Genomic DNA, 27,500 nt, shown 5'->3' with positions numbered 1-27,500 from the left:
TCAAACTAAATAAGGTCAGGTACAGGCAAGTATAGATACATACATACATACATACAATAAATACATACATGCACACAGGTGGACAGACAGACAGACAGACAGACAGACAAGAACTAGACAGACTCATTAACAAGTAAGTAAATCAATAAGTGAGTAAATAAATGAATATAAATTAATACAAGAATAAAAGAGAGAGAGAGAGAGAGAGAGAGAGAGAGAGAGAGAGAGAGAGAGAGAGAGAGAGAGGTAGTCAAGGAAAGTGATCGTTGAGCCAGGAATGTCGTCAAAATATTGCGTGTGTTTTTACCTTCTCCTACTTCTTTTTCTTCCTCTTCCTCCTCCTCCTCCTCCTCCTCCTCCTCCTCCTCCTGAAGCCTTTGTCTCTTCTCTCCACCAATGTTTCACTCTTAATTTGTTCCTCATCCCTCCATTTGTCATTTCCCTCATTTGTTTCTCCTCCTTGTTTTGTTTCTTCTTAATCTTCTAATTTTTCCCAACTTCTTTTCCGCTTCCTCCTTTCTCACTGTTCTTTATTCTCTTCCGTCTGTTACTTTTTTTTTCTTATTCATTATCTTGTTTTTGTGTGTTTTCATTATTATTTTCATTATTAGTATTCCTTCTCATTCATATTTTCCTCTTCTTTCTCTTTCCTCCACTTATACATTTATTCCTTCCTCCACCTAAAACACTCTTTCATTCTACATTTGCTCCATCATTCCTTATTTCCTTCCTTCCTCCTTCCATCTTATTCCTTTCCTTCCTTCCTGTATTCTCTATGTTTATTTCCCTTTTTTCTCTACCTTTTCCTTTTCCTTTTTTTCATTTTTCTGGCACTCTTCTGTCTCTTCGTTTCTTTATATCACTCTTTCTATCTGTTTGTTTGTGTTTTAGTCTGTTTCTCTGTCTTTGTGTGCCTGTCACAGTTAATCAGTCTCCAAGAGTATACTTATGCATGTATGAGTGTGTGTGTGTGTGTGTGTGTGTGTGTGTGTGTGTGTGTGTGTGTGTGTGTGTGTGTGTGTGTGTCGGTACCCTTGTAATATTGGTATCATAAACTTACACAGACAGAAAGACAGAAACACACACACACACACACACACACACACACACACACACACACACACACACACACACACACACACACACACAGCACTTCAAAGTAGTGCCAATATCAGAAAGGTAAAAAAAAAAAAAAAAGGATAGAAAAAAAAAAGCATTTCGTTCTTGATCATTCTTCTCCTTGTGTGTGTGTGTGTGTGTGTGTGTGTGTGTGTGTGTGTGTGTGTGTGTGTGTGTGTGTGTACTTATATTCACACACACACACACACACACACACACACACACACACACACACACACACACACACACTCACGCACATGCACACCACCGCCAGCTGACAAAATTCTTCTGCTCTATGAATATTACAAACTTAATGGTGTTCTGTTCTCTCTCTCTCTCTCTCTCTCTCTCTCTCTCTCTCTCTCTCTCTCTCTCTCTCTCTCTGCTAGAAATTGAGCAGATATGGGGACTATTCTGAACTTTCAATTTTTCGTTCGTCTGTCCCTTATGTGTGTGTGTGTGTGTGTGTGTGTGTGTGTGTGTGTGTGTGTGTGTGTGTGTGTGTGTGTGTGTGTGTGTGTGTGTGTTGGTGCGTTTGGAATATGGGAAAGAAGATTAGAAGTTCAATAACCTTTCCATTATCTCTCTCTCTCTCTCTCTCTCTCTCTCTCTCTCTCTCACTTTAACAGCAATTATGACTAACCGTATTGGAATTTTACTCTCACTTGTAATGTGGACCAGAAAGAGAAGGAGGAGGAAGAGGAGGAGGAAAACGAAGAGGAAGAGGAAGAGGAAGAGGAAGAGGAGGAGGAGGAGGAGGAGTTTGGGGAACAACAATAACAACAACATGGTAATTACGAAAAACGGAGAACAAATCAAGAACAAGAAAATTAGAAGTATAAGAGAGAGATAAGAAGAAGAAGAAGAAGAAGAAGAAGAGGAGGAGGAGGAGGAGGAGGAGGAGGAGAAGGTGGAAGACCCCACAAGTTTGTAGCAAGACTCACACACCGTGGAGGAAAGGAGAGGAGAGATAAAGGGAAGGAGGAAATGAGGAAGATAGGAAGGGAGGAGAAAGACAGGAGGAAGGGAAAGATGAGGTGTCACAGGAAGGAGGGGAGAGGAGGATGGGAAGGAAGGGGTGTAGGGAGGGAGGGAGGGAGGGAGGAGGAGAAAGGAAGGAATTTGGAGAGAGAGAGAGAGAGAGAGAGAGAGAGAGAGAGAGAGAGAGAGAGAGAGAGAGAGAGAGAGAGAGAGAGAGAGAGAGAGAGAGAGAGAGAGAGATAGACTTCGCAAAGATAAAATAATGAAAGGAAAGAAGAAAAACGAAGAAGAGGAAGAATTAAGAACAAGAAGAAAAGAAAAGAAGAAGAAGAAGAAGAAGAAGAAGAACTGGCACAAACTCAAAGGAGAATAGATAAATAAAAAAATTCAACAAAGAACAACAAATAAGCACAACAAACAAAGGAAGAAAAGCCAAGGAAGATGATAAGAACAAAGAGAAAATGTGACGAGGCAAAACAAATGAGAGAGAGAGAGAGAGAGAGAGAGAGAGAGAGAGAGAGAGAGAGAGAGAGAGAGAGAGAGAGAGATAAAAGTAGAAGAATCATTAAGAACCAGCGTAGATAATGACTAAATATGGAGATGAAGATGAAAAAGAGAGGAAAATTGAAAAGACAGGAAGAGAAAGACACGGAAAAAAAAAGAATAAATAAAAGAGGAAGAGAAGAGATAATAACAAATAACGAGGGAAAGGAGCAGGAAAAGAGACACGTGAACTTTGTAGAGATGGAGAAGAAAAAAGAAAAAAAGAAAAAAAAAGAAAACGAAAAGAATAATAATAATAAGAACAACAACAACAACAACAACGAAGAGAAAGAGGATGAGAAACCAAAAAATAACAACAATAACAATAAAGAAGAAAAACGAAGAAAGAAAGAAGAATCAGAAGACAAGAAGAAAGAGAAAACCAAGAACTTGCAGAATTAAAATAGAGTGAAGCAAATAGGAAAAAGAAGAGGAAGAGGAAGACGAGAACGAGGAGAACGGGAACGAGGGAGAAAAGGGAGGAGGAGGAGGAGGAGGAGGACGAGGAATACGATTACATACCAAAAGAAGGAAGAGGAGGAGAGTGAAGCGAGGTAGACAGAACGCGAAGAAGAGAGAAAGATAAGTAGGAGGAAAATAAAGAGAGGGAACAGACCAAGCCAAAAGAGGAAAGAGAAGCAAGCAAAGACGGATGACTAAAGGCAAGCCACACGAAACAATATGACACAAGAGGAGGAGGAGGAGGAGGAGGAGGAGGAGTATAACGAAAAGAGACAGAGAAGAGGAGGAGAGCCAAGAGATAAACCAGATGACGAGAACAAAGCACACAATATCATATAGCAAGGTTAGTAGTCAACTTGAACAGAAAGAGAAGGGGGAGAAGAGAATAAGGAGAAGAAGCAGATGGGACGAGAAGGACGGAGAGAAGGAAGGAAGGAAGGAAGGAAGGTGAAGTAGAGTATTACACAGGTACAAACCCATGGAATGTAAGACCACAGTGTTAATATCGTACAAAAAAAAAAAAAGAAAGAAAAGGAGGAAGAAAGATGAGAATAACTATGAGATGAGGCAGAAACAGGGACGAAAAGACACACCAGGCAGCAACAAGAGCAACACCACAAAGCACACAGAATTAGACACCACGGTTAGTAATCATCACACGTGAACAGAAAAGAGAGTTGTGATACGAACCGTATAAGGCATCCTCACCTGCGGCCGTCCCTCTAGGCTTGGCGCCGAGGTAGGCCAGGTTCACGTTAGCCTTTCGACCGTCAATTACCGGGTTGGGCTCCTTGATGGCACGCTCCGCCCCGGTTTTGTCCGCCATCGTCACCTGTTGAGGCAGGACAGAGAAAGAGAAAATTAGTGATCGTTGAGGTAGAGAGGTGTTGAGAGAGGGAGGGAGGTACAGAGAGAGAGAGGAGAGAGAGAGAGAGATAAGAAAGAGAATAGGTGAGTTTGGGGAAGAGGTTTAGAGTGAGTGGATAAGTGTGGTGTTGGTTTTAGGGCGGTTATGGAAGCGTAGAGAGGGGAGGGGAGGGAAGGGAAGGGAAGGGAAGAGAGATGGAGGAAGGGAGGGAGAGCGAGAATGGATGAGATTATGGAAGGGGGGAGAGATATAAAAAAAAAAAGTAATGGATTTTCTGGTGATTTTCTAATTGGTGGTGTTGTTGTCTGTTAAGGAAAAACCAAAAAAAACAACACACAAACCAAACAAGCAGAAATACAGAAACACAGAAAGGTAGATGAGGTAGCGAGAGAATGGACACCGTTTGGAGTAAAGGGAGAAAAAAACATGATCGATTTCCAGTGATGAGTGAATGGTGTGGCGGTGGTGAGGGTGGTGGTGTGCAGGTAAGGAGGTCCTCGTCACGTTAATTGCCTTTACCTGCCCTTAGCTCACCTGCGTGGCGCTCGGGCCTTCCTACCTGTCAGGGAATCAAGCTTTCCATCAATAAGCCATGTACCCACTCACGAGAGAGAGAGAGAGAGAGAGAGAGAGAGTGTGTGTGTGTGTGTGTGTGTGTGTGTGTGTGTGTGTGTGTGTGTGTGTGTGTGTGTGTGTGTGTGTGTGTGTACCTGCCTAATCAACTATCTCATTACCGTACTAACTTTCTAATCACTCCAAACTTAAAACAAAAATACTCATAAAATAAAACAAAAAAGCTCAAATAAAAGATTAATTATTTCCTTCTCTTCCTTGTTTCCTTCCTTCTGTCAAACTTCTCTCTCTACGTCATTTTTTTCTCCCTTCCTTTATTTTAGCAATCCTTTTCCTTTAACCCACTCTCTTCTCTTCTCTTCTCTTCTCTTCCACTACGTGTTATCCCTCCCTCTTCCTTCCTATGCATCTACACCAATCATTTTCCTCTCATGCTTTACCAATCATTCCTTCTTCCGCCACCAACCTCCCCTCAAATAATCCAAATACTTCTATGTCTACCTCCCTCCCTAACCCTCCTCTTCCCAACCCTCCTTTCTCGCAGGCCTCACTCCCCCACTTCCCTCACCACCAGCATAGTACAAAAAACAGCCCTAACACTCTACAAACACATTTCACGGTCGTACAAATTTGCTAATGATTACTCCTCGATGTTCATATAATCAGGGGAACCAATAAATAAAATGCTCTGATTCGTTTTTATTTACCACACTTGTCCTTACCTACCCTACCTTTCTCTCTCCCCTCTTACTTTGTCCTCCTCCTCCTCCTCCTCCTCCTCCTCCTCCTCCTCCTCCTCCTCAATCGCATGAACAAACACCCAAAGTGCTCGTGTGTGTGTGGACTGGGCAAACACAATAGGGAAGAGGAGGAGGAGGAGGAGGAGGAAGGAAGAAAGGAAAGAATGTGTAAGAAAAGGTAGTGGTAGGTTTTCTATGCTTACCGGAGAGAGAGAGAGAGAGAGAGAGAGAGAGAGAGAGAGAGAGAGAGAGAGAGAGTTGGCAGGATGTGTAGCTGACCGGCGGGCGATGTTGGCAACGACCCCTTGAGTGAGAGAGAGAGAGAGAGAGAGAGAGAGAGAGAGAGAGAGAGAGAGAGAATATACTAAACTGATACTATAACTAAAACTAATGTCGGATTAAAGAGACGAAAGAAAATTAAAGAGAGAAAAAAAAAGAGAAATACACCTGGTCTAACTTTAATTTATTCTTTTTTTCTAAAGCCTTTTTTCATCCTATTAATTAAGCTTTATTATCACTCCTCTGTAAATCTCTCTCTCTCTCTCTCTCTCTCTCTCTCTCTCTCTCTCTCTCTCTCTGTGTCTGTCTGTCAACCCACGTAACTCTTTAATCTCCTTCTCGCCTTTCCGTTCCTCAACGCCCGTTTTGCGATGCGAGTTTGTTCCGCCTCGGGTTTCGCCGCCACAATCTTCCCCCCCACCCCCACCCCCACACGAACACAACAGGAACCCCCTCCTCTCCCGTCACACTGAGCGGGGTGGGGGGAAACGGGAGGGACTGACGGTCGGGGCTGGGGGCTGCGTGGGGGTCTCGGCTGTGCTCCATATCATATTCAGATTCAAACATTTCAAAACGCCGATTTTTTTATTCCCTTATCAGCATTTTGGGACTTTATTTCTTATTTATATTTCATGAGAGGTACTTTAGAAATATATACAGACAAAAACCAGCCGCCAAAGACAATGTTTGAAGGATTATGGAGCAAAAAAAGAAGTGTTGAAACCTCTTTTAAGTCTCTTCGTGCATCATGGAAAAAAAATAGTCAAGTGTTGAGATGTGATAAATTCTCGGCAGCAGCAGCAGCAGCAGTCGATCCTATGTGTATCTTCTCGGAGCCTTTAGTCTAATTAGTGTTTTGATTCTAAATTGTTTTGTAAGTTTGTATATTCATTTGTTTGAATTCATTGTTTGCTGGGGTAGTACCTATTTATATACAGGCTCGTTTTTCCCTTTCTAAGCAGATTGGTATGAGGAAGTGAGACGTTGAGAAAAAAAAAATAGAGGGATTGAAGAGGAAAGAGAAGAGAATTTGAAGAAAAAAAAACACATAAGTGGACAAAGACGTAAAGAGAAAAAGAAAAGCTAAAAATTAAATAATGCAAAGAAAATAAAATAGAACAAGAGAGAGAGAGAGAGAGAGAGAGAGAGAGAGAGAGAGAGAGAGAGAGAGAGAGAGAGAGAGAGAGAGAGTGGGGGGAAGGGACGTCACGGGTGGTAGGCCGAGCGAGGTAATCCTGCAGCAAACATGATACCGCTTCCTTCCGTCTTAACCTCTCTCTCTCTCTCTCTCTCTCTCTCTCTCTCTCTCTCTCTCTCTCTCTCTCTCGTGTACCATTCCAACTAGATCTCCTTCTTCCTTCTCTTTAAATCTAGTTTCCCTTGTCTCTCTCTCACCTCTCACTCTCCCTCTCCCTCTCCCCTCACCCATTCATTATATCTCTGCAAAGTGACTATCTGCATCACCATCACCACCATCACCACCATCACCACTACACCTCGCCACATCCCCAGACATTTCTCACCACCATCACCACTTCCACTAAACACCACACACGTCTCTCACCACCAAAGTCACACACTCTCAACGTCACCACCCGTTTTTCCTCACCACACACACACACACACACACACACAGGCCACGTCAGATGAAGGGAGGCTGAGTCACATACACGCGCACCCATGCACACACACACACACACACACACACACACACACACACACACACACACACACACACACACACCTTCGTCTCTTTTTTACGTAGAAACTGATAATATAAGTTACATTCCTTTTTACCTTTTCTTGCTTGATCTCTCTCTCTCTCTCTCTCTCTCTCTCTCTCTCTCTCTCTCTTCCGAACGCAACATTACCTCTGAGTTACGAGACGCCTTGCAGACAGACGTATAGGAAAGAGAGAAAAAAAAAATTCTTACCGTCATCATTTCAACCATACGCTAATCTCTCTCTCTCTCTCTCTCTCTCTCTCTCTCTCTCTCTCTCTCTCTCTCTCAGCGACAGAGCAGGGGTGCCAACTTCACTCACGCCCACGCAAAGCCACTAATGTCTCTGTACCAACTTTCTGACGGGAGCCAAGAGCAATATTTCCTCACACGCCGAAGGTTGGAAGTTATCTCCTCCTCCTGTTCCTCCTCCTCTTCCTCCTCGTTCTCTTCCTCCTCCTCCTCCTCCTTCTCTTCCTTCAAAAGCGTTCCAGCAGCACCACCCCCGCCTCGTTTTAAGCGAATAGCGCGGAAGGGAAGCTTAAAAAGAGATAAAAATTGTCTTGGGGTTGAAGGAAGCGAAGGGGACGAGATGCGAGGCGAGATTAGCAAATATAGACGAGAGGGGGTGGGAGTAGAAGTGCACCGTAGAGACGAGTGGCGGTGTTTTGGCGTTCGTCGTCCTGTTTTTAGGCAAGTGTACGTACGTCGTTGACCTTCTCTCTCTCTCTCTCTCTCTCTCTCTCTCTCTCTCTCTCTCTCTCTCTCTCTCTCTAAAACGCCACAGCACTTCGCATTAACTAGCTTGGAAAAGAGACAAAGAAAGAGAGAGAACGTGCACCATCTACCAGCTTTCTCTCTGAACCAATCACACGACTGCATCTACCGACAGCCTGCCTCGCTCCTATTGGCCAGTGAGAATGTGAATAAGTTAAAGTGGTAAAGCTCCCGCGGAAGTTGAAGGAGGGTTGTTGAGTTTTAATGTGGCTTGAAATAACACCGTAATGAGTGTCTTGGTTACCGCGGCGCCACATGACCTTAGTGTTGTGGCGCAATATCTCAATAGTTTTATACCACGGCTACAGCACAGGAATTTTTCACCTCACCTAAATTTCAAACATCGTAAAGTCCTTCGATTTAGTATACATGCACGCACAGGAGGCAAAAAGCGCTATAGGGGTTTTCAAATATAGTATGGCAAAGTTAATGTAAATAAGAAATCTTCCAGTTGAACTAAATCGCAGAAATCGTAAAGCTAGTTGACTTAATATCCACCAGGAGATTAAGCAACAGGGAGCTTTAAAAAGAGATTAGACAAATTTATGAATGTGGGATGACAGGTCGGTGAAATAGGTGGGCATTCTTTATACAGAGACCATCATGTATAGGCCTCATGTCTCTTTGCACCTTTCTTTATTTTCTTACGTTCATAGCTAGGTTCTAGAAATCGCTCATGTGAGGTTAATCTGAAGTGTCGATAAGATTATGAAGAGTCGGCATCACTATATCGCTATCAAAGACAAAGCAGAAAGGCATAACAAGATTTCGAGATTTCCTCAAGCGCGTGACATGTTTGAGCTTTCAGTACAATGAGTCTGCGTCACCTCAGCCCTGATAAGCAAACAAAAGGCTCGCTAGCTAGTTGGCTGAGTCGCCCCGCCCACTTGGTTTGTAATGCGTCAGACTGTAAGACTTAACTGATGCACACACTCACGCACTCAGCCACGCAGGCCACACACTCACGCACTTAGGCACGCAGGCAGGAACGCACGCTCATCTGTGAAGTGTGTGTGACTCGTAACTCAACGGTAAAGTTCCTGGTGGCCAATACATTGCCACTAGTTCGAATTCTGCTTGGCTCTAAATCTTTTTTCACTGACGGAAGGGTTAACCATAACTTTTTTTGCTCGTTTAATCCTCGCAGTAAACTCTCTCTCTCTCTCTCTCTCTCTCTCTCTCTCTCTCTCTCTCTCTCTCCTTACGCGTGTGTGTGTGTTGCTATTTTCAACCTCGTAAAACATGTGGAGGAATATCGAGCCATCTGTGTCACTTAACTGGCTTTTAGTTTGACTATCTTACCATTTTCAGAAAGAGTTGCAAATTTGCGTTTTATTTTAAGACGATCTTCTTAATGTATCAAAAAGTAAATAAATAAATGAACCTTAACATTTTAAACACATTTCTAAGTTTCTGGAATGACAAATTGACGTCTTTTTCTATAACTCTGGTCTTGAAGTATTATTCTTAAAAACACAAAACAAAAACAAAACAAAATGAAGAATAGCGTTTTAATTAAACATAACTAACTTTCTAGCTGTAGTGCCATCATCGTCTTCTATTAAATACACTAACCCGCATCTTCTTTACTTTCCGTGCAACGCCAATTCATCAGGCAACCTTATCTACCCTCAACGCTTTCATTGCTGATATTACTGCGACTCTTACTGTTTCACTCAAGTAACCTTAGATGATTTAAATGCGAGTCTAAATAAAACAACGGGCGATAAAAGTTCACTCGATCACCCCTCTCTCCTGTCAATGGCGACTGTCGAAATTAATCTCTAGACTTGCACCAGACCGTTTTATCAAGGCGAGAAGAGATCCTAGCAGTCAGATAGGTAACACTTGTTTGTCTCTGTCATCTATATTATCATCTTGTTGGTCTATCTCCGTGGTGTGGCGAACGTGTCACGAGTTTTGTTCAATTTCTCATCTTCCTCCCTTCTTCCCTCCTCCTCCCCCTTCTCCTCCTCCTCCTCCTCCTCCTCCTCAGTTGTTGTTGTTCGCAGCAATGTTGGATGCAGGCCAAGGACAGACAGTGATGTGGATTTAGGAGGGAAGGAAATAGACAAAAACAGAGTAGAAAATAGATATTAAAAGACCATAGCTAAGTGATGATGTTACATGTTTGCATTTGTAAAAAATGTAAAGTTAAGCTAAATGTATCATAATATATAAGAAGTAAGGCTCATTTGTCTAATTCTTTTTTCTTCTTTTTTTATTCAAAGTCAGGGATTTCCACAACAGAGCATCCTTGCTTATTTTTTCCTCTTTTTTATTTATTTTCTCGAGTTAAACTTAATGTGGGAGAGGAAAGAAATAGAAATCCAGCAAAAAACGTCGAGGTTAAGTTTATAAATCTTTTGGTAACTTCTTAGGGCGCGACCTTGTCATTTCTTGTGTGAGTTATATGAAGTGTTGAAACGAAGAAGAAACGACCGACGAAAGGTTAGCATATACTCACGTACTTCGACACAGAGAAGGAAAAAAATTGTTTCTGAAATTCGTGGATTATTCTGATTTTTTTATTTCTTACTAAACATGTGTAGCTGATTATTGCGCAGTTCAAATAAATTTTTTTTTTTTTTAAGTTTACGACAATCTGTACATGACAACAAATTAATAGAAGATCTAACCACATAAAAAAAACTGAGGTTCGTAAATCTTAAGACACGTCCGTACGTACAGTCTCTGAGCGCAACCTAGGATTACACTCACGGGCATAACCATGATGCGGTGACTCGAGCCAAACTGCAGCTTGTCCCATCAGTGTGCCTTTCTCCACGTGTTCACTTGAATTTGTATTATTAAGAATTCAACAGCACTTCATATCAATAAATGTCTTGCAGATACTTAACGGCGAGGCATTCAGCCGACTATTACTTACTTCGTTTTTCTATTTTTCTGTTCGTTTCGCAATTCTCAGCTAATATTCAAATATGGCAACAAAAATCCTTCACTACTTTGCAAATCATGTGCCTGACTGATACTATCGGGACCTATAACTTCCATATCAACCGCGACATTATGCATATTGGTGGCAGCGGTAAGACGAAAGAGACAACACAGAACTAAGGAGGTGAAGAGTGAGGTCATGAGTGGAAAGCAGGTCACAAGACGGATATAAATACACGTTTTGATAAGGTATTCAATGTTGGTTGTCGGATAACAAAGTCTTCTTGTTTTCCTTCTCCTCCTTCTCCTTTCCACCTCACGGCCTACATGTGTTTACCGTCTTCACTCAGGTGTGTCAAGGACGTTCCAACATAAACATACGCCGTGTGCAAACATCGAGATTTGATTCGTGAAGCTGTGGCGTGGGACGCTCGCATCCTTTCTCTCCTCATATTCCATTACCACGAGGCGTGTCTGCCCATGCCTTGACGCTCACCTCTAACCAAAGCGGCCTCCAAATAAGTGAAATGAGGCCAACCTTCATCATTGTCTGTGTTGCAGGAAGTCTGTGTAATCAGGTATGACCTCACCCTTGACCCACTGACCCTGACCGCTTCACTATAATTGTCCTTGTACTGTATCGCAATAACGAGTACAAAATTATCCGTGTGTCAGTAAAAGATTACGATATGTCCTTGAAAATATTTGACTTCCTGGATTTTCATGATGACTGGAAAAATTTAGAATATGTCTACAGAGCTACAATTTTATATTTAGTGTATTTTATGGTACATTTCTTAAATTCCGACATGGCTAAAGCGTATCACTTTTCTTTGAATTTTCTCAAAGATACATGTGTTTGCAAAAATAATCATACCTTATTGAGCGCAACATAAGAATAAATCAATTAAACGAAATTTCGAAAGCCTTACTTGATGTCATGAGCGAAAGAAATAACGACTATATACAGAGAGAGAGAGAGAGAGAGAGAGAGAGAGAGAGAGAGAGAGAGAGAGAGAGAGAGAGAGAGAATTAAATATCACATAATAAACAAAAAACAAAACACCGAGATAAGATAAGACAAGAGGAACATCGAGTGCTTGGGTTAGAAACAATATGATTGAAACTTCCACGAGTGCTTACGTGTTCATGAAAAAATCAAATCAAATAAAACTCCATGATATGCTACACTTCTCTTATCCACCAATTAAATCACTAACCCTCCTCCTCTCTCTCTCTCTCTCTCTCTCTCTCTCTCTCTCTCTCTCTCTCTCTCTCTCATTCGCCAATCAAGATGCATTTTCTACACCTACTTGATTCCTCCTTCACCAATCAGAGCCCGATCTCCGCCCAAATCCAACCAATCAAGGAGGGGGAGGAGGTTCAAGGCTCGGTGTTTTTCCATGAGAGTGATCGAGGGAGCGCGTCAGGAGGGATGCGAGAGGCAAGGCTTATCCGTCAAGTTGGTGTGGATGCACTATTTACCAGTGTAGGAAGCAGCTGTGTCTTTTTTCTTAGTCGAGGAGAAAATTTATCCTGGGAATTTGATGAGCAATATACTTGAGAGAGAGAGAGAGAGAGAGAGAGAGAGAGAGAGAGAGAGAGAGAGTGGTAGATATGAGTATTGTCAGTGATCTTTTATTTATAAAGTTAGTTTTCTAGGAAGACATATTCTCTCTCTCTCTCTCTCTCTCTCTCTCTCTCTCTCTCTCTCACACACACACACACACACACACACACACACACACACACACACACACACACACACATAACTACGCTATAAGAATATACTAAACGCAAGACACAAATTCACCTTCCTTGTAACTCTTTTCCATATATAAAATCGAATGAAACAAACCAAAGGGAAAAAAAAGACGAACTACCAACCCTTTCAAACAAAAATTTTAAGAAAGACATAAATACAAAGATCAATCTCTATTTGTGACACGGCCTAGATACTCGTAGTTTTCCCCTCATACATTAATAGATTCTTCAGTCTTAAGAGGGAAAACACAGCACGTGCGAAGAAAATACGTAGTTTGTTGCTCCATTTTCTGTAAACAAAAGCCACTTGGGGAGAGAGAGAGAGAGATACAGATACGTACATGAACAGCTGCTGCCTCTGATCAAGTCAAGTGGATGGGGTCTTTTTAAAGGCTTAGCTTCAAAAGGGGTTTAACCAATCACAGATACAAAAAAAAAGAACAGAAAACAACGGTCTTTATCGGGTAGGAGTTGACAGGTCTCTACTGTATATAAGGAGCGGAAAAGTGGCGCATATTTCGTCAACGTCGCTACTGTATACATGGAGAGAGGAAGTGGCGCATATTTTACTGCAGCAGATTGTACACACCTCATATGGGCGATTTGGGCAACGTGGCACGGCATCCTCGGTTACATACTGATCCAAAACTATAAAACGATCCCACAAATGCCCAAATATACCCACGCACTTCACTTCTTTAACTTCTCTTCAAGGCACCAAACGCTAACTGTCCTCGATGCCTTACGTTAAACCTAACACACTTCAAAAGCGTTTAGTTTGTGTCTAAAAGCTATATAATCTAGCGTAGCAATATCGATGATGCGAGTGGATGAATAAGAGGAGGAAGAGAGGACGGCGTGGGAGAGATAAATGATGTAGAGGTGGACGGTTTAGTGAGAGAGTGGGAAGCAGAAAACTTATTGAGATTCGCGAAAATAGAAACGAAAATGTGTGAGAGAGAGAGAGAGAGAGAGAGAGAGAGAGAGAGAGAGAGAGAGAGAGAGAGAGAGAGAGAGAGAGAGTCTATTTGTGGGAGCAGTAATACACGCCTAGAATGTTACAATGATGGCGCAATGGTGTCTGAATGCCTTTCTTGCTGATTCAGATAGCGCTGCGGCGAATGAATAACAGCACAGTTGGTACCGCATGACTCCAGCATCACACCACACTTACTATATCACTGTATTCCTCGTCTTTCCACAATCTTAAGTCGCCTGACCTGCTAAGAGTCCATCACTCGTCAGCTGTTCTAGACAGTTGGCAGAGGAGGAGACTTAAGATTGAGAGAGAAGACGCTAACATAGAAGAAAATGAGTGTGCTGTTACTCGCCCACTGACCGTGTACATTTCATTGTAGGCAGGGGAGAGAAACGAAAAGACACAGACACAGATTGTACAGAAAAAGTGTTTATGAGGGTGAACAAAGAGGAGCAACATTTGGGGGAAATTTAAGGGAAGGAGGAAGTGCAAGCTGTGAGACAGGGAGTGGAAGGGAGAGGGAGAGATAGAGGGGGAAGGTAGGCAGGAGGGTGTGTTGGGTATAAGGGCAGGGAAGGGAGGACTACGATGAAAATAAACACAGAGGAGTTGGAGAGGTGACAACAAAGAGACTGAGGAAGCGAGAAAGAGGAAAAGGAAAATAAAAACAATATGTCTCTCTCTCTCTCTCTCTCTCTCTCTCTCTCTCTCTCTCTCTCATTAACAAAGAAAAGCACACACACACACACACACACACACACACACACACACACACACACACACACACACACACACACACACACACACACAGGAAGCAGGCAAACAAACAAAACAAAACAAAACAAACAATAGCTCAGGATGATATAGGCGGCACAAACAACACAAACAAAACAATAAAAGATGAAAACAAAAAAATAAGTCGACAAACAACACACACACACACACAACAACAGCAACAACAACAACAACAACAACAATTTGTGGTTCGTTTGCAAAAGTTAATCATCTAAAGAAATAAAAACACAAACAAACACCAAACAAACACACAGACAGACAAACAAACACGGCAAAAGAAAAATTACGTGAACAAAAAAATATATACACAAGTGCATAATAAATATTCAAAATTGGTAAAGTAATATTATTTTTTTGTACTAGATCAAAGATAATAGGATCAAATGGCAACTCTAAAGCACTCACTCAAATAAAAATTAAATAAAAAAAAAGTCAAATCAACAACAACAACAACAGCAACAGCAACAACAACAACAACCACAAAAATAATAATAATAAAAAAAACACGCCATTCCACTCCAATCAGTGAGTTTGAACACCAAAAAAACCATTATAATCTAAACACACCTTTCGTTTTTTGTGTTTTTTTCTATACTGTTTAAATATTTTGTTCTTTGGTGACAATAAGGGAGTGTTTATCTTCCATCTCCAAACGAAGAGAGATGCCAGCGAGTTTTAAAAAGGGTGCTTCAAAGTGTATACAAAACAATAATGATAATAATAATAATAATAATAATAATAATAATAATAATAATAATAATAATAATAATAATGGTGGATGTCGTAATTTTAACTCATCACAAACCACAAGATCCACACCAAAAAACAACAACACCAAGAACAACAACAACAACAACAACAACAACAACAACAACAGGAACACCAATAGCATAATAAATAAACAAATAATAGATAAAAAAAAAAGAAACACAATTAAAAGGAGAGAGTGTGTGTGTGTGTCCCAGCAACGGTATAGCTATCATCACAAATATGAAAAAAAAAAAAAATCGAATTAATCAAACAACAACAACAACAACAACATCAACAACAATCAATCAATCAATCAAAATCACAGCGAGAAATCCACACACGGCAACTCCACTCAAGAAAAATAAATTAATACACAAAAAATACGTAAAATAAAAGAATAAAAAAAAGTGGGGGACATTAGAAGAATCAACCACTACTAGCGTCTTTTTTTTTTAGGTATATTTATCAAAAAACTCAAAAAATTTCCTGGGTCGCTTGTTTTCCTTCTCTTTCCATCACTTCATTGCCGTCAGGAGCAGTGTGGGGCAGTGCACGATATTTACATGTAGCAAAGCAACACGCAGCGACTTGGTGGTGGAACAGAGAGAGGCACGGAGACACGGAGGGAGAGAGGAAGGGAGGGAGGGAAGGTGTGAGGGTCGGCAGGATAGAGGGTTCAAAGGATGGAGGAGTGAGGGAGGAAGGGAGGGAGATGGTCGGAAGGATAAGATGGAGCGTTCAAAGGACAGAGGAGTGCAGGAGAAAATGTTGGAGAAATGGTAGGGTGGAAGGAGGAAGGATGTTAAGAGGAAAGGAGGGAAGGAGGGAAGGAAAGAAGGAAAGGAGGGAAGAAGGGAGGGGAATGAGGGCCTGTGTATGATCGTTTCCCACAGTTTAGAGTCTAGGGAGAAACAAGTGTACAGGCTAAGGCAAGTATTTAAAATTACTTCCTTCATGATTTATTTCCTTATTAATTACATCTTGGCTTATCTAATAGGCTCATATTTTCTTTTTATTTTATAACTTCACTTGCCTCTATTATTTTTTTTTTTTACCGTGCAGTTTTATTTTCAAATCTATAAAACATTTGATTTGATTTCCTGTGAGATTTTGCTCGCAAGCTTGTACTGGTGTTAGTGGCTCTATAGCTCTATCTGGCGCTTCCTTATCTAACTCCACAAAGGGAATAAACCTGAAAGTGTTCCAAAGGGCAGCAGCCAACAGCCTCAAAGGAAACCAGCTGTGTGTTCATGTTTACTTCCTGCAGTTTGAACAGATCGCTATTTAAAGCAACCACAAATCATTGAGTTCGAAGCGGCTCTAAGAATAAACATTAAACTGTACTGGCTTTGTAAATTAGATAATGTGGATCGTTTTGGTGAGAAATCAGGGCGAAACAGATCATGGTTTCTCTAAGAGTCGGAGTTTTCATCTGGCGTCCTTCACCTCCTTTTCTTCCTCGTCCTAAAGCTATTTTTCCCACTTTATACATGAGATAGCTGTTTCGCGCTAGTCTTCTTCATTTCGCCATATCTTACGTGCCTTCTCATCATCAAAATACAAACTTTTAACACTTTTTTTTTTTTTACGTCCGGTTTCCCTATTACAAACTTTTAACACTCAAAACCAGTAATACAAACTTTTAACTGCTATTAACACCAATACCGCGAACTTACGAGCAAAACAAGCGAAGGAAAGCACAATTATTTCAAGTACCAGAAAACGTAAGCCTGGACACGTTTTCTTTCCTTCTAGATCGCTGAAAAACGGGAACTGCATAGTGGGCGTCGTGGTGGAGAGGAAAGGAAGTAGGGAAGGAAGGGGCCAGGGCTGCGTGGTACCGCGTGGGGTGTGTGTTGGTTGGTTTTTGGTGAATGTTCAACTACGTCAGCTATAATAAGTCACTCCTACCAAACCACAGACATCAATCAATCACTTCTCACCAAGCCAAGACGAAGTGAAAAGCACACAACGGCAGGAAAACTATAGAAGGAAGTGCTCAGTAAGAGATAAGGAGGAGGAGGAGGAAGTGAACAAAGAGGTAAATGAAGGAGGGATAGAGAAGAATTATAAAAAAGAAAACAAAATGAAGAAAAATATATTGAGAGAGAGAGAGAGAGAGAGAGAGAGAGAGAGAGAGAGAGAGAGAGAGAGAGAGAGAGAGAGAGAGAACGGAATAGAAGAAAACAGGAAAGGAGAATGAACATAAAAAACTAAAAGAAAGTACAAAAAAAGAAAACAAGAAGAAAAATCAAACAAAACAAAAAAGAAGACAAAGAAAATAGAAAAGAATGAAAAGAAAAGATAGAGAAAAAACAAGAAAAAAACAGAAAAAAAAACTCGTCACAAAAAAAGAGGAAGAAAGAGAAAGAAAGAAAGAGAAAAAGAGAAAATTAAAAAAAAGTCAATCAACTCGCAAAAAACAGAACACCACGTCATAAAACCCCATTTTCTTTGCATGGGCAACCGAGAGGGTACTTACAACACACCACACCCCAGCATTTCGTTTTCTACGGGCGTACTTACTACAAAGGGGGGAGGGAGAGAGGGAGTGTGGAACGGCGCCACCACCACCACTCAAACGCTTCACTCCGGCCGCGTGCCAGTCAGGAGGAGTAGAAATAAGAGCAGGAGAAGGAATAGAAGTAGGAGTAGCAGTAGTAGTGGCAGTCGTAGCCACTTATCGCATCGCATTTAAGCCGGGGACAGTAGTAGTAAGAAGAAGAGGAGGAGGAAGAAGAGGAAGAGGAAGAGGTAGTAGTAGTAGTAGTAGTAGTAGTAGTAGTAGTAGTAGTAGTAGTAGTAGTTCGCATTTATCCCCACGTAAAGTTGTTGTTGTTGTTGTTGTGGTGGTTGGTGGTGATGGTGGAGGTGGTGGTGGTGGTGATGATGGTGGTGGTGGTAGTTGGTTGGTTGTGGTGGTGGTGGTGGGGGTCCAGGCGACGACTAGAAGGTAATAGGTGGGTTGGTTACTGCACTGTCTTCTTCAGTCTGCTGCCTGTCCTTGCATTTATTGATCTATTTATTTATTTTTTTATATTACTTTCTTATTACTGTTTTTTTATTTAGCAGTTAATATTTCAGAGAGAGAGAGAGAGAGAGAGAGAGAGAGAGAGAGAGAGAGAGAGAGAGAGAGAGAGAGCATCATCATCCTACCTGCAAACCTAAATTCTTATCACCTGTAATCAAGAGAAGAATTCAAGAAAATGCAAAATAAACACACAAAAAGAAACATAAATATCTATAAATAAGTATGTACAGAAACACATCATAAGAATCCTCCTCATTTTTCTTTTTTTTTCTTTCTTTCCTCCTTTTTTTTCTCTCTCCATTACCTCCTCTTAATATTCCTCCTTTTCCTCCTCCTCCTCCTCCTCCTCCTCCTCCTCCTCCTCCTCCCATCACAAACTAATGTCATGACCTCCAAAACACCAATACGAGAGAGAGAGAGAGAGAGAGAGAGAGAGAGAGAGAGAGAGAGAGAGAGAGAGAGAGAGAGAGAGAGAGAGAGAGAGAGAGAGAGAGACCACCCACAATCTCGCGTTCCAAACCTTTCAATTCCTCACATCAACGCACACTTACACACGAGCGCGCGCACACACACACACACACACACACACACACACACACACACACACACACACACACACACATGTTAGATTGTAGAAAAGCAATAATACGATTCCCATCACTTTGTTTTCACTTCAGAAACATAAATGACATTGTAAAAAAAAAGCAGAGAGAGAGAGAGAGAGAGAGAGAGAGAGAGAGAGAGAGAGAGAGAGAGAGATTGCGGCAGAGTTCTGTAACGCATGAAAAAAATAATAAAATAAGATATAAAAAAAAAAGACGACAGGAGGAGCAGATAGACAGACAAACAGACAAACAGACAGACAGACAGACAGACAGACAGAACAGGTAAACCTCTTAGGGCTATAAAGAAAGAAAGAAAGCGTGACAGAAGGAAAATGAATAAATAAATAGATAAACACTTCAAAAAATATGATAAAAATAACAAAAGAAAAGGAAGACAACATTCAACCTTCCTTCCTCTCTCAAGGCACATTTTCCTCTTCACTTCCTCGCTGGGAGCTCAAAAAAAGAAGGAAGAGGAGGAGAAAGAGGAAAAGGAAGACGAAGAGGAAGAGGAAGAGGAGTTGGAGGAAGAAAAGGAGGAGGTGGAAAAGGAAGCACACGTAACACAAAGCACCTGTCCCGTAGGATGAGATATGAGTGCATGGTTGACTATTTATATACCTGCCTTCTTCAGACCAACCAGAGAGTGAAAGGATAGAGAAGAGAAAAGGAGAGAGAGAGAGAGAGAGAGAGAGAGAGAGAGAGAGAGAGAGAGAGAGAGAGAGAGAGAGAGAGAGAGAGAGAGACACTATCCACTTTCATTATTATATATATTCACTGCACACTTCCCCACAACGTAGTGCACATAGTTACCAATCCAACACACACACACACACACACACACACACACACACACACACACACACACACACCTCTTTCATTACTTTCCACTCTGAAACAAAGCGAGTGGAAGTGACTTGCGACAGAGAGAAAATAAATGCAAGAGACGAGACAAGAGCGCCCGGTGTCAGGAGATTAGTTCTGAACGCAGCAGGTGAACGAGCGACAGTGTTCAGGTGAGGGAGGGGATGAGAGAGAGAGAGAGAGAGAAAGAGGAAGGGAGCGGGAAGGAAAGGAAGACCCAGTACCACGTGAGGGGAAGGGAAGGGAAAGGGGACTGCACCATTGTTAGAACGTGTCCCCGTACGAAAATAAGGGAAGGGGGGAGATGAGGGAGAGAAGGAGGGAGAAGATGAGGTATGGAAAGGGCAACAGGTGAGGAAGAGGGAGAGGGGGAGAAGGACAGAGGGAGGGAGGGAGAATGGAGAATAATAAGTGTTTACGAGGGAAGGTGGAGGTGACTTTATTAGCAGGTGAAGGGAGGGAATGTAGGTGAGACAGACAGAGACAGAGAGAGAGAGAGAGAGAGAGAGAGAGAGAGAGAGAGAGAGAGAGAGAGAGTACAGGTTCATTGAGTGGGGTAAGATAGGTAAGATTCTGTGGTTTTTTGATGAGCGTAATTCATAATGTGTATGGATGTTATTTTGGGTGTGCTCAATAAAACATCTATCTCTTTACCTATCTGTCTATCTATCTGTCTATCTATCTATCTATTTATCTATCTATCAATCTATATTTAACCTATAGCTGTGTTGAGGCGCCTTATTAATGACCACGGTATGAAAAAAATGACTGGAATAATGATCGACTGAATGGAACAACAACAACAACAACAACAACAACAACAAGACACAAGTAAAGCGATATAATGACGACAAAACAAAGGAATAACGGAAAGGAATAAATGTTTGAATGAATGTATGGAAAAATATGGAAGGAAAATGAATATGTATACCTCTATGATGCGCCACACACACACACACACACACACACACACACACACACACACACACACACACACAGAAACAAAGCCTCGTCCACACATTCATTCCACAATCGCCCTCATAAACATCCACACACATCCTGTTTGTTTGTAATTAACCTTCCCTCGAAATAATTGAAGAGGTGTGTGTGTGGGGGAGCGGTTTCATGTGGGATTTTCACGGGAATTTATGGGCTAAAGGAGGTACTTTTTGGGGTACGTCCTATTTTAAAGCCCATTCGCTAGGAAACCGTTGCCCGGAGTGAGGAAGCCAAATCTACACTCGGACAGGATTCGAACCCGTGCGCTTGGAAACCCCTCGGACCCCAAAACACGCATGGCTCCACTGTACAACGGCGTGTGTGTGTGTGTGTGTGTGTGTGTGTGTGTGTGTGTGTAATTCACATCGGTCGTCTGCTGGTCATCCAGCCAGTCTTCCCCATTACGGAGCGAGCTCAGAGCTCATAGACCGATCTTCGGGTAGAACTGGGACCACATCAACACACAACACACACCGGGAAAGCGAGGCCACAACCCCTCGAGTTACATCCCGTACCTATTTACTACTAGGTGAACAGGGGCTACACATTAAGAGGCTTGCCCATTTGCCTCGCCGCCTCCGGGACTCGAACCCGAGCCCTCTCGATTGTGAGTCGAGCGTCCTAACCACTACACTACGCAGGGTGTGTGTGTGTGTATGTGTGTGTTTCACTGTTTGATATGCTGCAGTCTCTGACGAGACAGCCAGACGTTACCCTGCGGAACGAGCTCAGAGCTCATTATTTCCGATCTTCGGATAGGCCTGAGACCAGGCACACACCACACACCGGGATAACAAGGTCACAACTCCTCGATTTACATCCCGTACCTACTCACTGCTAGGTGAACAGGGGCTACACGTGAAAGGAGACACACCCAAATATCTCCACCCGGTCGGAGAATCGAACCCCGGTCCTCTGGCTTGTGAACCCAGCGCTCTAACCACTCAGCTACCGTGTGTGTGTGTGTGTGTGTGTGTGTGTGTGTGTGTGTGTGATCTTGAAAACTAACATGTGTGTCGATCTTGAAAACTAACAGAGAGAGAGAGAGAGAGAGAGAGAGAGAGAGAGAGAGAGAGAGAATATGAAACGTATGTGAACAGGTGTGTCCATACGTTACCCCCTTCTCTCTCTCTCTCTCTCTCTCTCTCTCTCTCTCTCTCTCTCTCTCTCTCTCTCTCCTGTATTCACGGAGACACGTGTCAAACCACGAAAAAAAGGACGGAAGTGCATCTCTCTCTCTCTCTCTCTCTCTCTCTCTCTCTCTCTCTCTCTCTCTCTCTCTCTCTCTCTCTCTCTATCTATCTATCTATCTATCTCTGTCTGAGGTAAGGGTGAAAGACCTTAGGGGAGAAAATTAGACACTTCACGACGTGGGAGGCGGAGGAGAAGTTGGAGAAAAAGGAGGAGGAGGAGGAGGAGGAGGAGGAGGAGGAGGAGGAGGAGGAGGAGGAACAACAACAACAACAACAACAACAACAACAGCATTACAATAAAAAAAGAAGTGAGGAGGAGGAGGAGGAGGAGGAGGAGGAGGAGAAGGAGAAGGAGAAGGAGAAGGAGGAGGAGGAGGAGGAGGTATGCGTGCAGAGGTGACCGATGTGATAAAGTCCCACCACAAGTCACTATATTAATAAAAGAGGGAAAAGAGGAGGAGGAGGAGGAGGAGGAGGAGGAGGAGGAGGAGGAGATAAGTCTCATCTATTCTCCCCTCACGTATCCCATTTCTCCCTGTATTTGTCTATCTAACTCTCCCTCTTGTTCCTCCTCCTCGATCTCGTCCTCCTCCTCCTCCTCCTCCTCCTCCTCCTCCTCCTCCTCCTCCTCCTCCTCCTCCTCCTCCTCCTCCTCCTCCTCTTTCCTCCTTTTTCGTCACCTGAGGTTCACGCACACCTGTTCCTCATTAATTAGTTAGTCATCACCTCCCTCTCCTCCCCTACACCTTCACCCTATGACTCTCTCTCTTCCTTCACTCCCTGGCTGTCCTAACCAGTTTGTCACCCTTCTTTGTCCTTTATTTCCTTATTAATCATCTAACGTAACTTAAGCAAACTTTATCTAACCTAACCTTCTTTATTCTACTCTACCTAACTCACTTCCCTGTTTATTCTCTTCTCCCGGCGCCTAACCTAACCTAACCTAACCTAACCTAACTTAATCTACCCTATATATTTTTTTTTTTCAGTTTTACCTCTATCTGTTCTTTACCTCACATTTTCTTGCCTCCCTTAAACCTGACCTCTCTCTCTCTCTCTCTCTCTCTCTCTCTCTCTCTCTCTCTCTCTCTCTCTCTTTACATTTGGTGGAAAAAAATTGATAGATGAGCTTGTGGTAGATATTAGATAGATAGATAGATAGATAGATAGATAGATAGATAGATAGATAGACAGATAGATAGAAAGGTAGAGAGATAGAGATATATAAGTAGATAAACAGACAGACAGACACAGACACAGTACAATATTCTCTCTCTCTCTCTCTCTCTCTCTCTCTTGTCATACGAACACAGCAAAAAAAAGAAAAAAAAATAGAACAACCACAGTGAATAGATAAAACAATAATGACACTGGGACACATTAATCTATAAAGCAAATCTCAACCCTACCGACTTAACGTTAAGGCCTATACCAAGTCACCCTCCCTATGTCTATATATCGTCAGGCAGGAATTAATTATGGTACCTATCTGACTTAGTGACTTTTATCGTATAGGCTGGAGGAGGATGGTAGTGGTAGTGGTGGTGGTGGTGGTGGTGGTGGTGGTGGTGGTGGTGGTGGTGGTGGTGGAAGAACAAGAGAAATAAAAAGGATATTAATTAAATAGAAGAAAAACGAACTAGAAGAAAGAAAAAGGAAAGGAAAAAATAAGTATCGAAGAGCAAGAACAAGACGAGGAGGAGGAAGAGGAGGAGGAATACAAAGGAATACAAAGGAAAGCCAAACAGCAACAGACCTCTTGGCTCTTTCGAGGCTGTTTGGTAACTACTTCTAACTGGCTACAGATAAGAGAGACGTGAGGAGGATGAGGAGGAGGAGGAGGAGGAGGAGGAGGAGGAGGAGGAGGAGGAGGAGGAGGAGGAGGAGGAGGAGGAGGAAGAAGAAGAAGAAGAAGAAGAAGAAGAAGAAGAAGAAGAAGAAGAAGAAGAAGAAGAAGAAGAAGAAGAAGATGAGGATGATGATGATAATGAAGAAGGCACATGAAGCAAAAAGCGGTTGCAGCTATAGTAGTAGTAGTAGTAGTAGTAGTAGTAGTAGTAGTAGTAGTAGTAGTAGTAGTGGTAGTGGTGGTGGTGGTGGTGGTAGCAGTGGTGGTGGTGCAGCAGTGGCAGCAGCAGCAGCAGTGGTGGTGGTGGTGCAGGTGGTGGTGGTGGTGGTGGTGGTGGTGGTGGTGGTGGTGGTGGTGGTGGTGGTGGTGGTGGTGGTGGTGGTGGTGGTGGTGGTGGTGGTGGTGGTGGTGGTGGTGGCAGTGGTGGTGGTGGTAGCAGCAGCAGCAGCAGTGTGCAGGTGGTGGTGGTGGTGGTGGTGGTGGTGCAGTGCAGTGGCAGCAGTGGCAGCAGCAGTGCAGCAGCAGCAGTAGCAGCAGCAGCAGCAGCAGCAGTAGTAGTAGTAGCAATGGTAATAAAAATAGTGACTTTTTTACAAAAGATGTTTATGTACATTACCATCACCATCACCACCACCGAGAGAGAGAGAGAGAGAGAGAGAGAGAGAGCCAAGCTGCCTGTGTCCTTCCACATAGCACATCACTTTGTTGTGTCTGCACCTGCAGCGACACACCTTCAATTAACACCCGGAGGAAAGGTGTGCTCCTCCTCCTCTCTCTCTCTCTCTCTCTCTCTCTCTCTCTCTTTCTGCCTGTCTGTCTGTCTGTCTATATAATCTTTCCCTTCTTCCTTTCTTTTTTTATCAATCATTCTACATTTTCCTATCTCTCTCTCTCTCTCTCTCTCTCTCTCTCTCTCTCTCTCTCTCTCTCTCTCTCTCTCATGTGCTCTATACGACGTGGCACTTAGCATGTGATCGTGCTTAGAGAGAGGGAGTTGGGGAGGAGGAGGAGAGGGGAGGGGAAGGGAGAGGGAGAGAGACGAGAAAGAGAGGGGGCGACGAGCCTTTGCCACGCGGCCACCCCCTTTCCTTCCCCACTCTCCCACCACAACTACCACCACCATCCACCACCTTCTTCTCCTCCTCCTCCTCCTCCTGGCCACACATTTCCCAGCATTCCTCTCCTATATATACACGGCGCCCGCTCTTCTCGGGGTCAACAAGGAACAGTTCTCTCTCTCTCTCTCTCTCTCTCTCTCTCTCTCTCTCTCTCACATACACACATATACACACACACAACAAAATGGCGCGTAAAGCAAACATGGCGGCCCGGCTAGTATGCTCTCTCTCTCTCTCTCTCTCTCTCTCTCTCTCTGAGTGCGGGTGTAGCTCGCTGCACATGCTCGCACGCAAGGGGTGGATCCATTCGGAAGCTGGAGTGAAGATGGGCCGAACGTTGAGAGAGAGAGAGAGAGAGAGAGAGAGAGAGAGAGAGAGAGGAGGGGTGGGGGGGATATGTAGAACTGCTGAGGGTACTGTACAACGAGGGGATGAAGAGGAGGAGGAGGAAGATGGAGAGGAAAAATATGAAAAAGATGAAAGACGAGGGGGAAATTAATGAAAAAAGATGATGGATGAGAGAGAGAGAGAGAGAGAGAGAGAGAGAGAGAGAGGAGGGGATCGACCACGAGAGAGCAGAATAGGGACGCACACCGCAGACGCCGCTGGTGGGCCTGCGTCGGGAGGTGAGGGGCGGGGACACGCAGGGACTTAAGGAGGGGCCAGGGACGAAGGAGGAGGAGCCGAGAGAGCCGCTGAAGGGAGGTGCTGAAAGAAGGAGGGGCTGAGAGGAGGAGGGGCTGAGTTAAATAGGTAGTGAATGAAGGAAGGGGTGAGGGAAGGAGGGACTGAGAGGAGGGGTGGTTTGAGGGAAGGGTTAGAGGGAAAGAGGGGCCGAGGAATACATAGGAATAGATAGAAAGACGAGTGACAGAAGGCCTCGCGACCTATGGCGAGGTACGAATAGAACAGATGAAGCTATTCCCCATCCACCACTCCCTTCGGCGTTACCCGGCAACAAATGAAACGAAAAAAAAAAAAAAAATCCATCCTGATTGCTGAGAGGAACAATCGGGGAAATTTATACAGGTAACATGGGAAAAAAGATATCTAATGTAACTACTACTAATCCTAGAAAAGAAAAAAAAAAACCACCTCTTTACAAAACTTGTCTAATTAATAATGAAAGTGGCGGAAAAGCTGTGTGAGGGAGGGGCTGTAGGAAGACAAGACTTCAGAGGAGGGAATGAGAGGAGGATGGGGCTGAAGAAGGAAGAGGGTTAATGAGAGAGACTGAGGGAAGGAAGCGCTCGAGAAGAAAGAGAGCTGAAGGAAGGATTGATTGAGGGGAGGGACTGAGGAAGAGCTGATGGAGGGAGACAAGGAGTGAGGGAAGGAGATACTATTTTCATGAAGGAGAGGAAAGCAGGCCAAGGCAACATGAAATAAAAAAAAAGACCCACAATAAAAAAAAAAAAGGGAAGATGTTAAAGGGAGGGACTGAACAAGGAGGAACTGAAGGAATGATGGATTAAAGGGAAGAATTGAAAGGAGTGGCTGAGAAAGAAGCTGAGGGAAAGATAGATTGAATGGAAGGACTGAGACATGCACGGGATGACACGGAGAGGAATGAGACAATGATATTTTATAAGTAAAGATAAACCATTACTATTCATACTACTACTACTACTACTACTACTACTACTACTACTACTATTACTACCCTAACACCTCCACACATTTTACCTTGAATACTAAAAATGAGACAGTGAATTCTAGTCGAGGCCTTTATATCGTTTTCTTCAGAGCACAGAGAGACTCAAAGAGGAAACAACAAACAGTGGCCGAAATGAAAGTTCTTACGAGACTTAATGATACTATCCAAAATCTTACCTACAGTACATTATAGGAAAAAAATGCCAGCTAGTAGAGGAGGAGGAAGAAGAAATAAAAGGTAAATTAATGAATATGCAGCGACAACAACAAATCCTCAGTCTAAATTGACGAAAAAGGAGGAAATAGTAACAGCAAGCGTTCAATCCCCAAACGATAACCTGCCGCGACCCGAGACTGAACTTGCACGTAAAACATTCTGACCGCAGGCAAATGACAGTTTACCAAAGAGCCAGCCAGCCACGCGACACCTGAGACGAGAAACAGCAACACGAGGAGGAAGTGAGACAAGAAACAAGAAGAATATTAAGAAAAAAAATGAGACGAGAAACAGTAAGAAGAAGAGGATGTGAGAGGAGAAACAGCAAGAATAATAAGAAGAAAAAAAAGAGATGAGACGAGAAACAACAAGAAGAACAAGAACAAGAACAAGACGAAGAAGAACCAGATGAAAAGGAAGAAGAAGGAAAAGAAGAAAAGGAAAAGAAAAAGAAGAAATAGAAAAAAAGAAGAAAGTGAGACGAGAAACAGCAAAAGAAGAAGAAGAAGAAGAAGAAGAAGAAGAAAGGAGGAGGAAGAAGATTAGAAGAAGATTAGAAGAGAAGAAGAAGAAGAAGAAGAAGAAGAAGAAGATGAAGATATGACAAGTTAGGCCAATTTTCTTCAGATCCATTTGTAACCTTTGGCCAAAACTCTCACTCAGAACTTGAATTAATAAACCAAATAAGAAATAAAAGACGAATGAAAGAAAAGAATAGA

General features: G+C 42.8%; 1 protein-coding gene across 5 annotated transcripts in view; it reads right to left on the bottom strand.

Annotated features, from left to right (window-relative positions):
• LOC123517094 (RNA-binding protein 24-like) overlaps positions 1-27,500 on the bottom strand; it is a 97,674-nt gene that overhangs the window by 58,405 nt on the left and 11,769 nt on the right. For all 5 annotated transcript variants that reach the window (XM_045276979.1, XM_045276982.1, XM_045276980.1 and 2 more), the window contains exon 2: positions 3,796-3,937. In XM_045276979.1, the coding sequence (XP_045132914.1) occupies positions 3,796-3,937 (142 nt within the window). The remainder of the gene's footprint in view (positions 1-3,795; positions 3,938-27,500) is intronic.

This window comes from Portunus trituberculatus, chromosome 41, assembly GCF_017591435.1.
Source record: "Portunus trituberculatus isolate SZX2019 chromosome 41, ASM1759143v1, whole genome shotgun sequence".
In the NCBI taxonomy this organism is placed as follows: Eukaryota; Metazoa; Arthropoda; class Malacostraca; order Decapoda; family Portunidae; genus Portunus; species Portunus trituberculatus.
The sequence above is the reverse complement of the archived record's forward strand: the minus strand, read 5'-3'. Positions and strand labels throughout refer to the sequence as shown.